The sequence below is a fragment of the Vigna angularis genome, chromosome 8, assembly GCF_016808095.1.
Source record: "Vigna angularis cultivar LongXiaoDou No.4 chromosome 8, ASM1680809v1, whole genome shotgun sequence".
NCBI lineage: Eukaryota > Viridiplantae > Streptophyta > Magnoliopsida > Fabales > Fabaceae > Vigna > Vigna angularis.
Genome location: NC_068977.1, coordinates 8,461,591 through 8,485,286, shown reverse-complemented (window position 1 = coordinate 8,485,286; position 23,696 = coordinate 8,461,591). Strand labels below are relative to the sequence as shown.

The window sequence follows — 23,696 nt, the reverse complement described above, 5'->3', positions numbered from 1 at the left end:
ATGGAGATTTAGCTTCCACTTTAAACTAATAAATATAAATGAAAAAAACTCACACTAATTTATGTTTAATATTGATTTTGTTGTTGTTTGATTAAGAAATTGACTTTTCAAAAGTAAAAACTATAATGTTTAGCTCGACATGAAATAAAAGACGCGTAAACTAAACTCATGTTAAAAATTATGCTAAATAGTAAATATTAATTATTTTATAAAATATAATATCAACTTTACTCCCTCAAACTTATAAAATTTAAATATTAAAAATAACATCGGTCATATCGACATTAAAATAACAAAACACTAAAATAATTTAATTTTTATATCTGAAAAACATATGAAAAATTTAATATTAAGAAGAAAAAAAAGTGTCAATTTCAACAATGTTAAAGCAATGAAATATTAAAATAAATTACTTCTAATAACTACAAGAAATTATTTATTACTAATTTATTATTATGGAAATAATATAATATTTCGCAACACAAAATAATAGATTTGTCGGAAATGTGATATTGTAAATACCGACGAATATGTTCTTCATTTATCAGAGGAGGAATCTTTCAGTAAAATTTTCACAATGACCGGAAGTTTTCTATTGATGTCGTCGAAAGAAAATGGATAATAATATTTTTTTATAATATTTTAACATTTTTTATATATATTTTATGATTAATCTAAAATTATTTTACAATCAATAATAATTATTACAAATATTAACATGAATCAAACACAAAATAATATATAAATAATATTAAAATATTATAAAAAAATGATATGAAAGTATTGTACAAAGGAAATGCCCAACGTAAGCATATACCCTATTCTCCATTAAGTGTTGTAAGACCCTGGAACATAACGTACACTGGAGTACGCGTGACAGCGGGAGAACGAGACACTTCAACAACGGACGCCAGGTGTCATGCCGAGGGGAGTCAGAAACCAGTTAGTGGAAAATAGGTGTCGACTGAAGAGGGGACGTTCGTCCTCGACTGTGGAGCAAAATTTTAATCTCAGAAAAGTTTACTCTACTCTCTGCATTCACTTTCTTCCTTACCAAAACTCTGACCTTTCTTCTTCTCCACCTTCTCTCTAGAACCAGTTCACCTTCTCTCTACTGTAACTCATCACCTTCTTCTCCGATCACGTTTCTAAACCGTAGAAACGTTCCCTGAGACGTGAGCGTCATTCTGGACCGAACAGAATTGGGATCTGAGCTGGTAAGTTCTCGTCTCTAACCGTTCGACCATTTGGTTTCATGCGAACCCTAGTTCTGGTTGCATGCATGGGTTATCGGTCTGAGTTGTTTCTGATTTCTGGTGTTTTAGATTAAGTGAAAGTTGTTGAGCGAAACCTGAGGGTAGAACGCTGTTAGAGGACGAACAAAACCTTGCTTTTTGAGAGTACACTGCTATCCAGGTAAGGGAAGCTTAGTAATTTAATTTATACTTGTATGTTGTATGTAAACATGATATGAACTGAATGTATGAGATGTATGATGGTTGAGTATGCATGATCGAACGTTGTTGTACTGAATGAATAAGATATATGTCGGTTGAAATGTATGTTATGGTTGATTCGTGTGAATATGTCGTATACATGCTTAGAAATGAGTGAATGTAAGTGAAATTTAAATATGAACTTCCCTATGATAACGTACGTCCGACATTAAACGGTTCTTGACCGTTTAGTGTTCTAGTAAAATTCTTTGAATTGGAATACTTTCATTTGGGAAGAATTCTGGTCGAGGATGAGCTGTGTCGGTCTTTTACTTAGAGCTCAAAATGAGCAGTGTCGATCTCACACATAGTAATCGTATTGGGTAGTGCTCGGTCTTGCACCAAGCGCTCTTACTCTTTTCTTGAACGAACCCTTGTTAATACAGATCATCCATCTGGGTCGACCGACAGTGTCGAGTACCCTTGTTAATACAGATCATCCATCTGGGTCGACCGATAGTGTCGAGTACCCTTGTTAATACAGATCATCCATCTGTGTCGACCGACAGTGTCGAGCACCCTTGTTAATACAGATCATCCATCTGTGTCGACCGGCAGTGTCGAGCACCCTTGATAATACAGATCATTCATCTGTGTCGACCGACAGTGTCGAGCACCCTTCTTAATATAGGTCGTCCATCTGTGTCGATCAACTTTGTTAATACAGATCATCCATCTGTGTCGACCGACAGTGTCGAGCACCCTTCTTAATATAGGTCGTCCATCTATCTGGTAGTCGGTATTACTTTATTTTGGAACGGGGTAAATTCTTCGGTCTCGTTCCTCACGTTTGTCCTAGTTATAAAGAGGGCTGAACGTTCATGATTTTATGTACTTGGACTGAAAGACAAAAATGAAAATAAAAGTGAAATATTATGAATGATGAATATTATATGAGATGAATAAACGGTTGTGGATTTTGGACGAGCGTTCCAAGGAGGAACGTCTCAGATATGTTAAATATTAAATTTGGTAAAGTATGACTATGGATAAGTTAAGACTCGCTGTCCATCCTGATGTTCCGTGATACTCATCTTCATGTAGAGGAGGGTAGTCATGTGTGGGAACGGCAGGAGGTCCTTAGTCCATAAGTTAACATGGGCGACGTAAGAACGGACTAACCTCGAGTGGCAGCTGTTTGGTGTATCCCAGTTACTACATCACTCGGGTGCAAGGACGCTTGTAACTACACAGATTCATACAGTCCGGACGGTCGGTCTAGAATATATGTATATATTTCTGATGATTTGATATGTTGAGTTATGTGCTTGTATGAAATGAAATGGTTGTTGTATATGTTAATGTATTAAATTAAATTACATAAGCTTACCCTGTGTTCTTTTCTTTGCGTTGTCGATTGTCTTTGTACGTCCGTCTTGTCCTTGCGATGATCATCCATGTGGATGGGAGCAGATGGAAGTGAGCTGCTGGAAGAGGCGCTGGAAGAAGAAGTTTTAGAAGATGCGAGCCTCGTAGATGTGGAGGTCAAGGTCGAGCCCTAGCGCGCTCGTTTGCTTAGTTTTATTTTTCTGAATAGTGGACGATCGGTTATTGGGTTCTGTAAAACCTTTCGTCCTCGACACTTCTGTTTTCTTTTTTTTTCTGTCGATCCGTATCTTGGCTCTGTATGTTAAAGCCGTTCGGCTTTTTGAATCCTGTTTAGTGTAAGACTGCATGGTTTAACTGTTAATTGTAATGAATTCTGAATTATAGTTATTACTGTATTTTGGGATGTTACATTAGTGGTATCAGAGCAGTTTTGTTCTCTTAAAGGACACTGTAGGTTATGAGTGCACTGTGCTTTTTCTGTGTGCTTGATATGTGTTTAAATGAGTTATTTATTTCAACTCTTTGAACATGATTAATGTTCGTTTTTCTCTGTTTCCAGAGAACAAATGGCTCCTAGACTTCCTCCTCCACCTCAACCTACTGACCCTGATGCGTCCAACAACGCTAGGTTGTTGGAAACGGTGATTGATAGACTGCAACAGCAGAATAACACACTGATGGAGCAGAATGCTACTCTGATGCAGCAGAACCAGAGTGCGATGCAGAGTTTGGAGGCCTCTCGTGTCAACTCTGAAACGACCCAAAGACAGTTAATGGAAATTCTAGCAGCGACTAGGCACACTCCGGGGGCGTCCTCTTCCAACGCGGCCCAGCCTGCTGCTGAGTGGAGCTTGGAGAGTTTCCTCCAACACCATCCGGCCAAATTCAGTGGAAAATGCCTTCCTGATGAGGCGGACCAGTGGCTGAGAGACATGGAGCGTATTTACAATGCTAAGAGGTGTCCAGATGAAAGCCGCTTGGCTTTTACAGAGTACTTACTGACTGATGAAGCTAGCCACTGGTGGACGAGTATGAAAGCCATCTTAACGGACGCTCAGAATCCCATCACCTGGGCTGTTTTCAGAAGCAAATTTTATGAGGAATACTTCCCAGATAGCGTTCGTTACGCTAAGGAAGTCGAGTTTCTTCAACTAGCGCAAGGAGCGAAGTCTGTGTCGGAGTATACCAACACATTTAAACACCTCCTGAGGTTCAATACGATGGCCACCAGTGAGGAGTGGCAGTGCAGGAAATTTGAGAACGGACTGCGGAGTGATTTGAAGGTCTTGATTTCCAGTCTGTGCATCCGGTCGTTTCCTGCTATGGTTGAACGAGCGAAGGTATTAGAGAAAATATGGTAGAGGCGGAACGACAAAAGAAACAACAAGTGAATAGGGGACCGATCGCGTCCAGGGGAGGTATTGTTCAGAGGAGACCTCCTTACGCTCGTCCAAACCAGCCTTCTCATGCAAGCGGATCTCAAGCAGTAGTTCCTGTCGGACAGTCTGGACAGGGAAGTGTAGTTTGCTTTCGGTGTGGAGGACCGCATTATAGGTCTTCATGCCCTCAGTTAGTGGGAGGAAAACACTGCAACTGTTGCGAAAGGAACGGGCACTTGGATCACGAGTGCAATATGAGTGGGCGTGCAGTGATGAGGCCGCCGAATGCTGGGAGGAATCAGCCAAGAGGAGGACGAGCCCAAGCGAGTGGGCGAGTGTATGCTATAACGAGCGTTGAGGCAGCGAGCTCAGGTAATCTTATAATTGGTGAATGCATGTTGTTTGGTAGATCGTGCTATGCCTTGTATGATTCGGGGGCAACGCACTCCTTCATTTCGAAGGCGTGTGTTGAAAAGCTGGGATTAGAAGTGAGCGAGATGCAGTTTGACCTGGTGGTGTCTACCCCAGCAACTGGTGAGGTTAGGACGTCCACTATGTGAGTCAAGTGTCCTATAGAAGTGGAAGGGCGTAAGTTTAAGGTTAGCCTCATCTGCTTACCTCTTCAAGGTTTGGAGGTGATTTTAGGAATGGATTGGTTGGCTGCCAATCGCATTCTTATTGATTGTGGAGCGAAGGAATTGATCTTCCCTGGTGAAGAAGAAGAAGTTCTTTCAGTGATGCTCGGTCAGCTGAAAGAAGACATTATGGAGGGCGCCAGCTGTTTCCTGATTATGACTCACGAGGATCAGGAATCCAGAGGAATGGTAGAAGAACGATCGTCCACTATTGACGGTAACGGACGATCGGTTGTGGGTGAGTTCGCGGACGTCTTTCCGGAAGAGATACCTGGACTTCCCCCTCATCGTGAAGTTGAGTTCACCATTGATTTGGTGACGACAGCGGCTCCTATCTCGGTTCAGCCATATCGGATGTCGCCTGCGGAGTTAGCTGAACTCAAGGAGCAAATTGAAGAGTTGATAGAGAAGAAATTCATTAGGCCGAGCGTATCGCCCTGGGGAGCGCCCGTGCTGTTAGTAAGGAAGAAGGATGGCAGCTCTCGGTTATGTATAGACTACAGGCAATTGAATAAGCTGACCATCAAGAACAAGTACCCATTGCCAAGGATAGATGACCTGCTGGATCAATTGCATGGGGCTGCAGTGTTCTCAAAGATTGATTTGAGATCCGGGTATCATCAAATCAGGGTTAAGGAAGACGACATCCAGAAGACAGCGTTCAGGTCTCGCTACGGGCATTATGAATACGTGGTGATGCCATTTGGAGTAACGAACGCTCCAGCCGTGTTCATGGAGTATATGAACCGCATATTCAGGCCTTATTTGGATAAATTTGTGGTCGTCTTCATAGATGATATTCTCATCTATTCCAAGACCGAAGACGAGCATGAAAAGCATCTTAGACTTGTACTTGGAGTGTTGCGGGAGAAGGAGTTATATGCCAAGTTGTCTAAGTGTGAATTCTGGATGAAGGAGATTCAGTTTTTGGGTCATGTGGTGTCGGCTGGAGGCATCTCGGTAGATCCAGCGAAAGTGCGAGCGATACTGGATTGGGAGAGTCCACGTTCGGTCACTGAGGTGCGTAGTTTTGTTAGACTGGCGGGCTACTACAGACGTTTCATTGAAGGTTTTGCTAAGATAGTGGCGCCGCTAACTCAGTTGACTCGTAAAGACCAGCCGTTCGCTTGGACCGATCGTTGTGAGGCCAATTTCCAAGAGTTGAAAGTGAAATTGACGAGCGCTCCAGTGTTAGTTATTCCAGACACGTCTAAACCGTTCGAGGTATATTGCGACGCTTCTCACCAAGGTTTGGGTTGTGTTTTGATGCAAGAGAAGCGAGTGGTAGCTTACGCGTCTCGTCAGTTGAGGATTCACGAAAGGAATTACCCAACGCACGACCTAGAGTTGGCAGCGGTCGTTTTTGCGTTGAAGATTTGGAGGCATTTCTTGTACGGATCCACGTTCCAAGTCTTCAGTGATCACAAGAGTCTCAAATATTTATTTGATCAGAAGGAGTTGAACATGAGGCAGAGGCGTTGGCTAGAATTTTTGAAGGATTACGATTTTGAATTGCTGTATCACCCTGGGAAAGCTAATGTGGTAGCGGACGCTCTAAGCAGAAAAGTGGTGCATGTGTCGTCCATGATGGTGCGCGAGCTGAGTTTAGTGGAGAGTTTCAGAGATCTAAGGTTACAGTTTGAGTTAGAGCCGAGCAGCATCAAGTGCTGTAACCTTAGAATATCTAGCGATGTCTTTGATCGGATTCGAGTGAAGCAACGTGAGGATGAAGAGCTGGTGAAGATTTTGAGCGCATTCGGTTCGGATCAAGCTAAGGAATTCAATACGGGAACGGATGGCATGTTGCGTTACTTGGGTAGGACGTGCGTTCCTAATGATGGCGAACTGAAGCGAATCATATTGGAGGAAGCACATCATAGTCGTCTTAGCATACATCCAGGTATGACTAAGATGTACCAAGACCTTCGAAGTTCGTTCTGGTGGCCTGGAATGAAGAGTGAAGTCGCTCGTTTTGTGGCATCCTGCTTAACTTGTCAGCGTGCAAAGGCTGAACACCAACGACCAGGTGGTTTACTTCAACAGTTGGAGATTCCAGAATGGAAGTGGGATAGCATATCCATGGACTTCGTGACTCATCTACCACGCACGGTCAGGAATCATGACTCAATTTGGGTGGTCGTGGATCGGCTGACGAAGAGCGCCCATTTCTTGGCAGTAAATTTGAAGATGTCGATGACCAATCTGGCCAAGCTCTACATTCAGGAAATTGTTCGTCTGCATGGGGTACCGTTGAGCATAATTTCTGACCGAGACACGAGGTTCACTTCACGGTTTTGGCAGTCACTTCAAAGCGAGCTCGGTAGTAAGTTGCAAATGAGTTCAGCCTATCACCCTAAGACGAACGGCCAATCTGAAAGAACAATCCAGACGCTTGAAGACTTACTGAGGACGTGTGTCCTAGATCACTTAGGAGCTTGGGATGAAGTTTTGCCGCTAGTAGAATTCACGTATAACACCAGTTTTCAGGCGAGCATTGGAATGGCACCGTTTGAGGCTCTCTATGGTAGAAGATGTCGAACGTCACTTTGTTGGTTCCAGGAAGGAGAGAACGTGCTAACTGGACCCGAACTTATCCAGCAGACGATTGAGAAAGTGAAGTTAATCCAGGAGAGGTTGAAGACGTCGAGGAGCAGGCAGAAGTCATATGCCGACAAGAGAAGAAGGCCGTTAGAGTTTCAAGCTGGCGATCACGTATTCCTTAGACTAAATCCAACCACAGGAGTCGGCAGAGCTATGCGACCAAAGAAATTATCCCCGAAGTTCGTCGGACCCTACCAAATTCTGAGGAAAATCGGACCAGTAGCTTACGAACTTGCATTGCCGCCTCAGCTATCGAACCTTCACCCCGTCTTCCACGTTTCCCAACTTCGAAAGTATATAGCAAACCCATCACACGTACTGGAGTTGGAAGACGTTCAACTTCGTCCAGACCGAACGCTGGAGTTGCAACCAGTCCGTATAGAAGATAGCCGCACCAAGTACTACAAAAGAAGAGACGTTCGTTTGGTGAAGATGGTGTGGGACGCTAAGACTGGTGATTCAACGTGGGAAGTGGAGAACGCCATGAGAGACTTATATCCCCACTTGTTTCAGGGTAAGTGCTAATTTTCGGGGACGAAAATTTTTGTAGTTGGAGGGAATGTAAGACCCTGGAAAATAACGTACACTGGAGTACGCGTGACAGCGGGAGAACGAGACACTTCAACAACGGACGCCAAGTGTCATGCCGAGGGGAGTCAGAAACCAGTTAGTGGAAAATAGGTGTCGACTGAAGAGGGGACGTTCGTCCTCGACTGTGGAGCAAAATTTTAATCTCAGAAAAGTTTACTCTACTCTCTGCATTCACTTTCTTCCTTACCAAAACTCTAACCTTTCTTCTTCTCCACCTTCTCTCTAGAACCAGTTCACCTTCTCTCTACTGTAACTCATCACCTTCTTCTCCGATCACGTTTCTAAACCGTAGAAACGTTCCCTAAGACATGAGCGTCATTCTGGACCGAACAGAATTGGGATCTGAGCTGGTAAGTTCTCGTCTCTAACCGTTCGACCATTTGGTTTCATGCGAACCCTAGTTCTGGTTGCATGCATGGGTTATCGGTCTGAGTTGTTTCTGATTTCTGGTGTTTTAGATTAAGTGAAAGTTGTTGAGCGAAACCTGAGGGTAGAACGCTGTTAGAGGACGAACAAAACCTTGCTTTTTGGGAGTACACTGCTATCCAGGTAAGGGAAGCTTAGTAATTTAATTTATACTTGTATGTTGTATGTAAACATGATATGAACTGAATGTATGAGATGTGTGATGGTTGAGTATGCATGATCGAACGTTGCTGTACTGAATGAATAAGATATATGTCGGTTGAAATGTATGTTATGGTTGATTCGTGTGAATATGTCGTATACATGCTTAGAAATGAGTGAATGTAAGTGAAATTTAAATATGAACTTCCCTATGATAACGTACGTCCGACATTAAACGGTTCTTGACCGTTTAGTGTTATAGTAAAATTCTTTGAATTGGAATACTTTCATTTGGGAAGAATTCTGGTCGAGGATGAGCTGTGTCGGTCTTTTACTTAGAGCTCAAAATGAGCAGTGTCGATCTCACACATAGTAATCGTATTGGGTAGTGCTCGGTCTTGCACCAAGCGCTCTTACTCTTTTCTTGAACGAACCCTTGTTAATACAGATCATCCATCTGGGTCGACCGACAGTGTCGAGTACCCTTGTTAATACAGATCATCCATCTGGGTCGACCGATAGTGTCGAGTACCCTTGTTAATACAGACCATCCATCTGTGTCGACCGACAGTGTCGAACACCCTTGTTAATACAGATCATCCATCTGTGTCGACCGGCAGTGTCGAGCACCCTTGATAATACAGATCATTCATCTGTGTCGACCGACAGTGTCGAGCACCCTTCTTAATATAGGTCGTCCATCTGTGTCGATCAACTTTGTTAATACAGATCATCCATCTGTGTCGACCGACAGTGTCGAGCACCCTTCTTAATATAGGTCGTCCATCTATCTGGTAGTCGGTATTACTTTATTTTGGAACGGGGTAAATTCTTCGGTCTCGTTCCTCACGTTTGTCCTAGTTATAAAGAGGGCTGAACGTTCATGATTTTATGTACTTGGACTGAAAGACAAAAATGAAAATAAAAGTGAAATATTATGAATGATGAATATTATATGAGATGAATAAACGGTTGTGGATTTTGGACGAGCGTTCCAAGGAGGAACGTCTCAGATATGTTAAATATTAAATTTGGTAAAGTATGACTGTGGATAAGTTAAGACTTGCTGTCCATCCTGATGTTCCGTGATACTCATCTTCATGTAGAGGAGGGTAGTCATGTGTGGGAACGGCAGGAGGTCCTTAGTCCATAAGTTAACATGGGCGACGTAAGAACGGACTAACCTCGAGTGGCAGCTGTTTGGTGTATCCCAGTTACTACATCACTCGGGTGCAAGGACGCTTGTAACTACACAGATTCATACAGTCCAGACGGTCGGTCTAGAATATATGTATATATTTCTGATGATTTGATATGTTGAGTTATGTGCTTGTATGAAATGAAATGGTTGTTGTATATGTTAATGTATTAAATTAAATTACATAAGCTTACCCTGTGTTCTTTTCTTTGCGTTGTCGATTGTCTTTGTACGTCCGTCTTGTCCTTGCGATGATCATCCATGTGGATGGGAGCAGATGGAAGTGAGCTGCTGGAAGAGGCGCTGGAAGAAGAAGTTTTAGAAGATGCGAGCCTCGTAGATGTGGAGGTCAAGGTCGAGTCCTAGCGCGCTCGTTTGCTTAGTTTTATTTTTCTGAATAGTGGACGATCGGTTATTGGGTTTTGTAAAACCTTTCGTCCTCGACACTTCTGTTTTCTTTTTTTTTCTGCCGATCCGTATCTTGGCTCTGTATGTTAAAGTCGTTCGGCTTTTTGAATCTTGTTTAGTGTAAGACTGCATGGTTTAACTGTTAATTGTAATGAATTCTGAATTATAGTTATTACTGTATTTTGGGATGTTACAAGTGTGCCATTCCAAAAAAAGTAAACTGAAAATGTCAAATCCAAATTGACTTGAATCCCTTTCCCATTAAAAACTGGGTTTTTGTCGCATCACTATCCGTCCGTGACGGCTAGTTCGTGACACTAGCGTTCGTCATCAAATTTAAGCGTTCGTCATCAAATTTAAGTTCATCATTTGTACAAGTCTGTGATTAACGTTTTAATAATGTTAAGTTTTGTTTATTTTTTGCAAGGTGTATTGTTAGGTTTGTCTTTGCTTCCCTTCTTCCGTTTGTTCCCTTTGTTTTCGTTACATTGTAATAGAGGGGCTTTAGGGCATTGTAAGTGTTTCAAATTGAGGTATACCTCCCTTTCGATCTCTTTTCTTAAGCTACTTTCTTTACTACTATAACTACTTTCTTTGTATTATAACTGGTTGCATTTTATTTAACTTTTAAATGAAAAATTTGTTTCTTGGTCATTAAAATATTGTTGTTTAGATTTAAATAAATTATTTTTTAATAATTGCATAAATGTGATACAATTATGAGAACAAACCATTTGGGTAGATTTATCTTATGCAATTATGATATTGTTAGGAATTAACTAGAAATAATTTTATAATACGAAATAAATCTTTCACGTCTAGTATTCAAGATCAATATTAAAAAAACCAATGTTGAAAATGATTGGTATGGTAAATAATTCATCTATTTAGATGTCGAAAATATTCCTATTTTGATGTCATATATTTAATTGTAATCAGAATTGTTAGATTTTAATGTCAATTAACATTGGAAGATAACACCTCAAATCTTATATAGTTGCATGAATAATTTCAACTTATATAAAAATTACCCTTAGGCTGTCAAGGAAGTAATTAGATGTCTGGAAAGTGAAATTTCAACCTCAATTAAAGTTGGAGTTTCACTTTTCGAACATTATATGTCTTTTGAATTTGGTGAATTTATTAAAATGTTTGGCATTGTAAAATTTACTAAAATAAGACGTCTGATATTATATTCCAACGTCAAATGCCTATAAGATGAAATACCTGAAAAACACTAAAATAGGGGGAGTTGAATAGTGATATAGGAAAACTTTTCGTCAAAAAGGTAGTTTAACAACCTTGTCAAAGATTAAACCGTTTATATAAGTTGTTACACACTTGACTTGGAAATTTCTGTTCAAACTGTAAGTTCTCAAATAAATATTTTTCAATCGTCTAGTTAAATCTATTGTAGTGTTTTGTAAAAGATAGCTCTTAATAAATATAGTGTTTGGTGACAAAAAGCTCTTGTAAACGATTGAGAGATAATTAACTACAAAGTTTGTAAGAAAAACGTTTAGCAAGATTGAAGTAATAAACACACAATTATTTTATATTGGTTCACTCCACCGAGGTATGTCTAGTTATCCTCTAAGACCTATTAGAGGGTTCCACTATAATCTTCAACAAGATTATAACTGAGTATTCGCACCATTCCTAGTATCACATAGTCAATCCTAGTAACCTTGTTACTTTGTCTAGAACCGAGTTGCACCCACTCCTAGTTGTGGAGTATTTTTCACCACTTCTAGTATCCCTAGACAATCCAGTATCTTCCCGATATGCTGTCTAGTTGAGTTTTCTCACTCCTGATTTCTACTAGACAAACTCGTCTAGCTACCGTCTAACCCCACCGAGTTAAGCATTAAGTGTTTGTATTCTCTTCAAGCTATGCAATCAATTAGATCACTTACAAGTCTTTAGACGATTATTCTCATAGAGATTATGTGTTTAAATATAATTCAATCTAATAGACTCTTAGAGCTTTCTCTCTTCTTACAATTGTAAGCTTATGATTCTATGAAGCTTGAAAGTACTTTCTTTCCTTTTGAGCTTACTTTTCTTTTCAAATAATTTCTTTTGTATTCGTGTGTTTATTTTTTGTTCTTTTCATCAAAGTTATTCAATTTATAAACTCTTATTAAATATAAATTTTTAAGTTAATAATAAGAGCTTGGAAGCATGAAACCCGAGAAAAAATGAAGGACAATGCAATCCTAAACACGTTTTAGAAAGCTACACAATCTCACCACAAATGCAACATACCTAAACACGAATGACGACAAAAAAGTAAGAACTTTAGGAACAAAAAACACAAACTCAACAAAAAAAAAACGCAAAAAATAATTGAATGAAAAAGAAAGAAAAACTACCCCGTTTTGTTCATTGAGCGACAATAACAAAGAGTGAAGGTGTTCAAAAACTCAAGTTCAATGATGAATGGTGAAGATCTTCAAGAACTTTTATTTAACAACGGTAGCAAATAATACAACAAAGCTGAAACTTGACACCTTTGTAAAATTTCGTGAAAATTAATCCTATATAAAGTTTTAAGTGCCTACAAACTAATAGGCTTCACTTTTATAAAAATCTGAAACCTAAAATTTATTATTAAAATAAAATAATTTAAATATAATGACATTTTTGAAATTATTAAAAAATTTTAAGATCGATTCTCGGACAATCAAAATTTGTTCGCTTCGATTTTTTCATATGATTACAATCTAAATGTTTTCGATAATTTAAAAATTATTATTGTATTTTTTTATAGGTTTCACTTTTCTTACACCCAAAACATTTTAGGCAAAGTGAAATGGGCTTTTTACATTGTGATCGTGTGACATTTTAATATCTATTGGACCTTTTATTTGATTTATGACATAATATGGTTTAATTCTAGAAGATATTTGCATGGCTTGATAAATTCAAATGTTAAGAAATCTGTTTCGCGAGCAGCAATTTCATATATGTATACAAGTTGCATGGTATTATGGACATATTTATAGTACTTGTATTTTTAGAAATGCATTCCTTGTTTGGACTTATTTTTAAAAATAATGCAACTATGTGTCAGAAGCTCCCATACATGCTTTTATTAATATGGGTTGGGGTCCGTTATTTACACATTTAAAGCAGTTGCAGCAAATTCCTTTGCATTTCATGTGCAGCATCCATATCTCCCCAGATCTAGTGTCTACATAAGACAGAGATATATAGGTGTATAGGTATGTAGGTGGGTCCAATGTATATTAAGGCATTTTTATTACATATTGAGTTTATATATTTTTCACAAAAATATTTAAATAAAATTGAATAATATATTAAAAAAATTTAAATTTATCATATTGTCTCAGGTTCATTTGATAATTAAAATCTTATTTATATATTTCTTTTTAAATTTGATTGTTATTGATTTACTTGATGATTATAAAAATCATGGAAACTACTATCATCGTGTTAAATCTTGACTTATTTGATCATTATTTTGGATTTGTTTGATGGTTAAATTTTCATTCAAAATTTTTTAAAAGAATATTAAAAAATTAAAACTGAAAAATACAACCAAGTAAGTAATCTTTTTTAAGAGTTTTAAGAGTTATATAATTTTAATTTCTCATTATGAATGAAAATGAAAATAAATAAGAGTAAAAATTTCAACTATTATATCAAGTTTCGAGTTTGTTTGATTATTAGAATTTTCATTTAGATAGAAATAAAAAAAAATTAAAAATCAAATCTAGAAAATACCAACTAACTAAACAATCTTTTTTAAGAATTACGAAATTCTGATTTGACATTGTGAATAAAAATACATAAGGTCAATTTTCGTTGACTTAATTAAAAAAATCAAAATTATTTTCTTATTTATTTCGTATTTACTTGTTATCTTTGTTATCTTAGTGATGAAAGGGTTCAGCGGGAAATGAAGATCTATGATGGAAGGGTTAGTGTTCATGGTGGAAAGGTTGAGTTGGAACTGAAGTTAGAGATCCATAATGGAAGGGTTGAGTTAGAAAGTTGTAGTGAAAGAGTTGAGTTAGAGTTGAAGATCCATGGATGAAAGACCAAGTTGGAGTTGGAGTTAGATGTGTGTAGTAGAAGGGTCGAGCTGGAGCTGAAGATTCATGGTGGAAGGATCAAGTTGGAGTTGTAGATCCGTGGTGGAAGGGTCGAGCTGCAGTTGGAGATTTGTGGTGGAAGTGCTGAGCTGGTAGTTGTGCATGTTGTGAAGTTGAGTTATGATGGTGTTGACTTCGTAATAGATCATACACTCTCACATTTCACTATAATCTCCTTTTTGAAACATTCTCGTACTATTATTATTATTATTTTACCTTCTTATCTCATTGTGTGATAGAGACCCACACAGGCTACATGACGTGTCATTTGAATGCAAATCCACCTAGCATGGGTCAAAGTAACATTTGTCTATTTTACACTACATTTTTCAAAGAAAACTATACATTTTATTCAAAATAGGTTCTCTAAATTATATGAATGGTACGTATTTTGTATTAGTTTGATTTTGGACTAACTTATTTGGGGTTCAAGATGTTGTAGAAATAACCTTAAGCTGACGAAAAGTTGTTTGAGCATAAAAATCAAGCAATTTGGAACGAGGACTAACTTATAGTCTTAAGTTCATGACATATTTTTGATCTTCTTGCATAAAAATCCTACACAACAACAGCTAAGTTAAGATTTTTATTTCATAATGGATGCTAATGAAAGTAAAAGCAAAATAGAGCAATGTTAACTCACTAAGTAACCGGAAGAAGTATATAACTACTGAGCACTAGAAATAGAGTCATCAAAAAGACCTCCAAACCTATCAGTATTATTTTATGTGGTGTTTTGATTGTCTTGTTTATATACTTTATTTACTATAATGATTGTAGGCAAGCTCTGCACTTAAGGATGAATCAAACAAGTCCAAATCCTATGTCGTCTCTCAAGGATCAAAATTTGGTTCAGTCATGAGATCAAACACGTGGTAGGAAGGGGGGGAGTTGGACAGTTTTGTGAACTAAAATGAACCAATTAAGACACAAATTCAAACACTAATTAAAATCGTTCGGTCATTAGCTCAATTACAATGCTTCAAATCACAGATTAACAACAATTACACACTCCTCTAACTCCTAATCCAACACGAATTAGCCAACTACGCAAAGACTAATAATGTTTTCATAAAAGCAAATTAAGCAAACGCAAGGCATATTTAATCAATTTTTCACCACACAGTTTAATCAATTAAGCAAAGATTAAACACCAATTAGGCAACTAAGCATGTACCAAATTACAAGTGCACAAATTGAATATGAGTAAGGTCAGAGCAGCAAAATCACAATTATGGTTTAGAAATCTCATGGAAAGGATGCAATTTCACTAATGATCAAACAAACACACTTAAGCTACCATTAAAATGAAATTAAAACAAAAAAATAAACTTCAAATTGAAGATGAAACATCAACCGGAATTGCAACGAAAATGCATAAGTAAAACGGTAAAACGAATTAAAATTGCAATGAAAGTTGGAACAAAATTTGAGCATAAAACGAAACTGAATTAGAAATGGGAAAACAAAAATGTAGGGAAGACAACCAAACAAAAACGCAATAGGAAAACGAGAATGAAAACAATAACACAAAACGAAAATTAAATTGAAATTAAAAATGAGATTCAATACATGAAAGAAGAATGAAGGCAAAAACCTAAAAGCCCCAAAAAGGGGAAGCTGAGCCTCTCAAAATCTCATTCAAGGGTTTTAAAAACCCTTTTCCCAATTCTGCCTTTCGTATGGGCCTCTCCTAAATCTACCAAAAAATGGGAATTTTACATTACATAATTAGTGTTAGCAAAAAGAAGAAGATGGACATCTTGCTCCAATAAAAGTTTTTTATGATGATGTTTCATAGAAAAGTGTTGAAGAATTAAAGAAGTTTTGGTTTCAATAAATACTTTGTAGACATAATAACTTAGTTGTTAATTGTAATCTATGTATTGTAATTAATATAGTAGTTCAAGGGTCGTAGAACTGAAGAAGCAGGAGTACTTATAAAAAGTATATTTTTCATAAAAATATGTGATAATTGATTAACACTTATGATAATCAATTATTAGTGGCAGTTGTGAATTTGACTCTTAATTTTCTGACCTAATTTTCAAATGCAAGAGTTTATAAATAATTAACATAACTTTAAAACAATTTTTCACTAAGAGTATTAGAGTTGTGTGTCTAATAAAAACTCTAAGTGTTTGTGAAAAGGGAGTTTGGTGCTTGTAGGAAGAAGTGATATTGCTTAGTGTGTCTTGGTGGAGTATACCTACAAAGCAGAGTCAAGTTGTTCATCCTTTTTTGCGTCAAAAAGAGGTGCCTTTCATATCTGTTAAAAAATGTGGTTTCTAATCTCAATCATTGTTTCTCTATTGTAAATTATTATTTATTTTAGTGGAAGGGTTAATCCCTCTTTCGAAGAGATTAACCACTAGAATTAGGATCTTTTTATCCGAAAATATAAAAATTACCTCTTTAAATTTTCTCTTCCCTTCTCTCCTTTTTTTTATTTGTGTTTATTCAAATTAATTTTTCAGATTTTTTAAAGAAATTTTTAAAAGGAAAAATTTGTTAAAGAGAAGCAATTTTTTAATTAGAACCAATTTTTTAATTTTTTTTATTGCGCTTGTAGTCCTTGATCTAAGGGTTCAAACATCTTTCTTCTACTTCATTAGTGGGCTTCCAATGAACCAGAGAGTTCTTCCACAGAGACAATTGACAAGTCCTTTGACTCTTCTATGACACAAATGATGTTTTTGAAATCAGTTGATATTGATCTCAAGATTTTCTCCACAACCCAGCAAGTTGACATTTGATCTCATTCTTGCCGAGTTGATTTGCCACATTTACTACTCGAGCTATATACTCGGCCACCATCTCGTTGTCCTCCACCTTCAGACATTCGAACTCACCTCCAAAACTTTGTAGCCAGACTTGTCTGACACGATTGTCCACTATGTATGCCACTTCTAGAATTTCCCACGTCTCTTTTGAAGATCCCTCATTTGCTATCTTCTTGAAGTTTGTCTTGTCCACTGCATTGTATAAGAAGGACAAGGTTGTTCTATTTCTCACTTGTGTTTTCTTCAATGTGGTAATTTGTGTCACCGTATGGTCTTCATCCTCCGTGGGTTCTTAATACCCACCCTTCACTATATTACATACGTCTTGGGATCCCAGTAAAACCTTCACTATAAACACCAATTATCATAATGAGTCTTTTATGACAATTATAACACAATCATTCATTCCATTGACTACTTTAGCTATGTCTCCCTTTTCTCAAGACACTCAAGTGCGCACTCAGTGTTTACCTCAAAGTATTTCACTCTCTCTTACTTTTATCTCTCATCGATATTTAGAGTATAAAGCTTTGATACCACTTTATTAAAATAACATCCCACTTAACACATTATTAATTCCTAAGAAACGTTGTTGCACACACACTCTGATATTTTATGCAAAACTGATGTAATAGTTTACATAGTAAATAAAACCTAACAACTAATACTAAATAAAACTTGAAACAAAATAAAAACGAAAAATCAGAACCCAACCTGGAAAAACTGAACGCACCAATATAATAAAAACAGAAATGAAAATAAAAAAAGTAATCCAAAATCGTGACAAACTGGACATGAAACGCACAACACAAGTAAAATTAACAAAATTATAATTGTACCCCTTAGTTTTAAAGTTTATCCAACATTCTAGAGAAGGAACCACTGACTTGGAAATCTTTAAAATCCAGAGTAATGTAAAAGTGTTTCTCCAAAAATTCCTCCCTCCCAAGTTTCTAATCCCGGCTTTTTAATAAAACTTTTGACAATTAATCTATGACACTTCTGTGAAGTGCATCAGCTTTGTTGCTTCCAAATGCTACGTTTCAGCTCCCTCTAAAGTGCTTGCCAACTGTCTTAGATGCCAAGTCATCTTATAACTATTGGAGATCCTCACATCCCATCTACCAATGTCCAGTCAGCATCCAGTTCAGCTCTTATCACTCCAACGTGGTTAGTCCTTCATATGGAGCAACAAGCAAGGTTCCAACAGCAGCTTTTTTATGTTTTAGCGTAAGCTATTGATTCTTATGCCAGCAGCTTAGTTGTTCAGCTCCATCTCTTAATGGTAGCAACAAATCAACATTAAAAACACTTTCATATCAGAACATTACTTTCAAAGTCTATCTATTTACAATCTAAAATCTACACTATCAAAACTACGAATAAAAGGAATGTTATGTAACTACCTCTATGCTAACTAATAGAATATATTTATCGAAGAGATTGACACTAAAATATTATAAAAGAAACTATTCAAATGCAAATTCATAAAAATTAGTATTTCTCTGCTCTAAACTAAATATGATTTAAAAACTGAGTTTCTAGTCTAAAAACCCCTAAAAACATGCAAATGGCTTGGAAATTTTGTAACATTTTGAATGTTTTCAGGAACAAAACCACAACAATCATGTCTAAAAGATTCAACAAGATTAGGCGATTTCTTTGGGTAAATATTAGAATAAGATATTTTGGGCCTTTTATAATGAGTCAAGTTGGGATTTTATTTTGGTCTTGTGTTTGGACCATGGTTTGGACTTGGGTCTAGAAGGAGATGGGCCTTGTTTAGGTCTAGAGGCGCCAAAAGTTATGGTTTCTTAACCTATAGAAGCGTACACTTGCCTCGCAAGTCTCCTCCTTGTGCACTACATGGTGTAGAAAGTGTGACTTTCTTAGGTGGCAGGTCACACTAGAAGCATGCCTCTTGTGCCTCCAAAATTCTAGAGTTTGAATTCAAATTTGGCTTTCTTTTGGAGACCACTCTAAGGTTAGCTTGACCTATAAATAAAGGTCTCTACCATTGTATTGTTCAACTTGAATTTGAGTAATGAAGTGCTACCAAATTGCCTCTTCAAACACTTACTTAAGATCACCTTAGAATAGTCTTTTCTCTATACTACTTTAGTTTTCTTTTATAGGAGTTGGTCTCACCTCTCTCTGGTATTCTCTACCACATCAGTGAACCTAAACATTTCTCCTTCACCATTCAAAGCTTTTATGACCTTAATCATCCATGTAGACTCCATCTTGCACTCAAGTCTTCAAGGAGCTAGGAGGAAGGGTCATCATGTGGTATCTAAAGCCATGGTTCTTCATGATTTTTTTAAAGAGATAAGTCATCCTCTTAGGTTTTCATTTTTTCGAGTTGTTCATTACTTCTTTTACATGTTTTTGTTGTTTTCACCAATTGAATTGTTGTTTTAAGTCTTCTTATTTTGGTTCAACTTTATTTCACTAGTTCAAAGAAAATATTCGACAACTGTTATACATTAAATATCAGTTCTATAAGTGAAACATTAAATATCAGTTCTATAAGTGAAACATATTAAGACGAAATAAAAAGAAGCATAGTATTTTACATAGATTATAAACCAAAACAAAAAGATCAACAATTTGCTTCGGTTAAAAAAAAAAAAATACTAAATCACAAATAAAAAATAAAAAATAAAATGATTATTTGATATTGATTCTAAAAAAAACTATATACTCTTTCTAATTTAAAATAATTATTTAATATTAAAAGTCTTTTACTCCTCTTTTGATTTGAAAGAGTGAACTAATATAAATTTTATTTATAATTATTCTTCATTCTTTTTCTCTTTATATTTATCTTATCATGCATTTTCTTGGTCGTGAAATAAAAACTACAAATTCTAAAAAGTTTTCAGATTAATAAGTGTTTTCACTTCAAGATTCTAAATTAAAAAATAAAAAATAAAAACTAGGATACTTCAATTCACTCCTCTTTTAAACTCCACCTTCTATTTTCATAATTGATGCATTTAAGTCCACAAATGACAATTTTTAAATCAATATATCACTTGTTATATTTATTTATAACATGTTTATCTAGCATTATATTAAAAGTTTGAACCACAATTTCCTATATAATTATAAGGAAATATTTAAAGTAGGTATAATCATACATGAGGTATAGAACTCAAACCCAGATATGACATATGTGGTTTGAAGAATTCTCGATATAATTATATATTTATCAACCAATTATGTAACAATATTATATATATATATTAAAAATATATATTATATAGTTATTCATACAAGGTATATGCATACGTAGAAAGCTTTTTATTCTGTATCAGGTGTAATAGAGCACCAACCCCAGACCGACCAAAAATTATATCAGTTGAAGCTGAACAGAGGAGTGTAACATCAAAAGAAATTTATATATACAAATACAACTAAAGTCGATTCCTAAAAGTATAATGTCAAATATTTTCAGATGATAACTACCCCACAAAATTTACCAACATTGTTTAATGTGTTGCATACTTAACACACAAAATATCTCATTTAACTCTATCTTTACAATCATACTAATTATGAACTTTCACACTCTTTAATATGTTACCAATGAGGAAGTAAGAAAATCTAAGATTTTTTTTAAACGAACTATTTTAGCTTGTTTATTCACCTTATACTCCGCTACGCGAGTCGCTGGTAGCAACATATATGCTACATTGTTGCACACTAAAATATTGATGCCTCTGAAAGATTTTAGAATTAGCCAGTAAAATTTTGACCTTCTTAACACTTGGTGATGGATTACAGTTAAGAATGTTCAGTGGCAGTAATGGCCAAACCAGCATTGTTTTCCTTGACCAAATTCCTCCTCCACCTCACCCCTGCTTTGAATCCACCACAACAGATTAGACATTGAGTTTCCATCATCAAACACTTTCAAGCCTCTTACTTTCTGTAGTGCACTTTCTTTATCATAAGTTCCTTCCAAGGCATAGATAAACCCCTTCCACCCTTCTCCAACACATTTTCTGTTCAAATTGGGCACTGTCCACTCCACAAGTTCCTTCACATAACCAACATCTGAGAACAAGGCCTCGGTAATAGGAGAGAGTGGTAAAACATGAATACCAAGCCTGCACTCTCTCCATTGAGCAGGAGCAAACCATAGTCCACTATCTCTCTTGTTAGCCCACACAACACTTACCACCTTGTTTTCTTTGGTAAAATCTTCCTCATACAGTTTATGTCCCTCTCCCAAATGCCACCACATTTGAGCTGCATGAATTTCCAATGCTGCAAGTGTTGATCCGGTGGCTATAAGTTCAGTGTCACCATATGCTAGACCCATCAGTGCTGCAGAATAATATGCATTCACAGCTTCACTAGTACTCTCCTGATTTCTTCCATCTGCAAATTCAGTTAACCCTCCTGCCCAAGAGTGCAGTTTATACAGATCAAAGCACCTCAAACGCGTGTAATTAGAGTCTGGTCTTCTTCCCAAGTTCATGAAATCTGCCACAAGTGAATAGGCTTGAGGCTTGTACTTCCTTCCCCAAGCTGGATCAACCTTTGCAAGAACCGCAATTCCATAAAGAAAGTACCCCAAATTGTAATGATGATCATTATAAACACCAAACCCGAAATCTGCTCCTGAATCTTTAGACCCTTGTTTAGTAACAATCCCTCCCCATTTCCCATCATAGAGAAAACCGTTTCCGCTGAAAGTTCCATCTAACCATGGCTCAATGATCTCCTTCAAGAAATTCCCAATCGTAGGTATCGCATCGAAAAAGGCCACTTCTTCAGCTATCAATGCCAACCTTGCTGCCCTTGCTATAATCTTCCCATAAAAGTAGCATGATGTTGTTGTTATTCCCAAGGGATTCAAAGCTTCCACTTCTTCAGAAAGCACTGAAAAAATCTCTTCATGGAATTCCTCTTTTATACCTCTAGTGGAATGCCAAGTAACTGAAACCGGATCGGTTTTCAACAACCAGGAGTCTCCAACAACACCAACAAGCTCTCCATCAATACTTCTAAATTTCAAATCATGCAGAACTGTAACACCACATTCACCATCATTCAAAAGCTGAAGATGAAGAGGGTGAGCTAGCATTAACAACTCCCCCCACCCTTTCTTTTCCCATGTATACTTTACACAGAACGGATTTGTGAATGCTGCATCCCCAGAGACAGGATAACAAGAGCTGAACCTATTAAGGATTACCTCGTACTTAGGGTCAGAATCAGGCAAGACTACTATCCTAATTATTCCAGAAAACTCGCCGGAAGTAATCTGAGAAAGGGTATGGTTTAAACTGATCGGCGAGGAAGTGTGAATGAGCCATGTTTGGCCATTGTTGAGCTGCAAGGTGTGTTTGGTGAGGGAGTTATTGGATGAGAGGGAAAGAATGGCATGCATGGTGGTGATGGAAAGCGGTGTGGGACATGTCACTGATGCTGTCACAAAAGGGCTTCCCCTGACAAGAAAGAACCTGAGGTTTGAAGAGGGAATGTCCAAAGTGACACTCATATCACTGAAGGAAGAGATCACATGCCTTGAGTGCGAGCCTGGAGTGGTTTTGCTTTCAGTGGAAGAGACGGTGATGTCAGGGTTGAAAACCTGTGCTATGAAAGAAGGGTTGAAGCTGAGAGAAGGGTAGGAGAGAGAGAGGGAGGAGTTTGAGGATTTGATGAGGTAAGGATGAATGTATTCAGGTGTGTCTCCGTTTTGAAGAACATAGTTTTGGAAGAAAGAGTTTGTAGGGAGTGGAGAAGAAAGAAGGTTTGGAGCAAAGAAAGTTGCAGGGTCAGGGAGAATTGTGGAGAGAGCTTGAGGGAAGAGAAATGGAGCATTTGGTTGCTTAGGAGGTGGCGGCGGAGATGGCGGCGGAGATGGCGGCGGAGGAGGCGACGGAGGTGGCGGTGGAGGGGGCGGTGGAGGTGTAGATGAAGGAAGTGGAGGAGGTTGAGATGATGGCGGTCTTGGTCGGGGTTTATTTTTGAAGGGTTTTGTAATTTCTCTTTCGATTTTTCTTCCAAGTTTCTTAAACATGGTGAGTTTGGAGTTTGATTTTTGGAAGTGGATGTAGTGGAGGTTAAGTTAGTTGGAAATAGAAATAGAAAGGGTTGGTTACTGTGATTTATATACAAGAGAAAAATGAAGCTGAAAGGAAAAGCAAGGAATTTGAAAATTTATGAAGAAAGGGATTGTTTAAAGAGAATATAAGAATGTTCTTATGAGTGTGCATAGAAACAGAAAGTGTCAAAAAGGAAGAAATGATTCCATTATTTTGCTTGAGTGCAGAAAATGGGGTAGGGATCATTGAAAGATAGTTTAAGGTTTCTGGTGATTTAATGTGCAAGGAAGAGATGGCATAATGAGGTTGTTTTGGCATTTGATAAGCTACATTAAAAAAAAAATTCTAGTTAGTATTTTTTTTTTAATATTTAAGAGTTTATTTAATGTAAATATTTTTATGTTTTTAATTTTTATTTTATTAAAAGTAATATGATGTAATTTATTTTATTAAATTAGAGCTGATATTGTTTGAAAAATAATTATTTTGATTTGTCTAATATCAACTCATCCCACCTCTATAATTG

The 23,696-nt window shown here is 37.1% G+C and overlaps 1 protein-coding gene across 1 annotated transcript; it reads right to left on the bottom strand.

The window, feature by feature from the left end:
- Positions 1-20,434: 20,434 nt before the first annotated feature.
- Positions 20,435-23,470, bottom strand: LOC108345172 (probable endo-1,3(4)-beta-glucanase ARB_01444). The gene has a single exon (XM_017583755.2). It carries the CDS (start codon positions 23,143-23,145, stop codon positions 20,908-20,910), a length of 2,238 nt encoding a protein of 745 aa, XP_017439244.1. The 5' UTR covers positions 23,146-23,470; the 3' UTR covers positions 20,435-20,907.
- Positions 23,471-23,696: the final 226 nt, after the last annotated feature.

Bases quoted from the DNA above. Each gene is read 5' to 3' on its own strand.
- LOC108345172 (XM_017583755.2), bottom strand. From the start codon at position 23,145: ATGTTTAAGAAACTTGGAAGAAAAATCGAAAGAGAAATTACAAAACCC.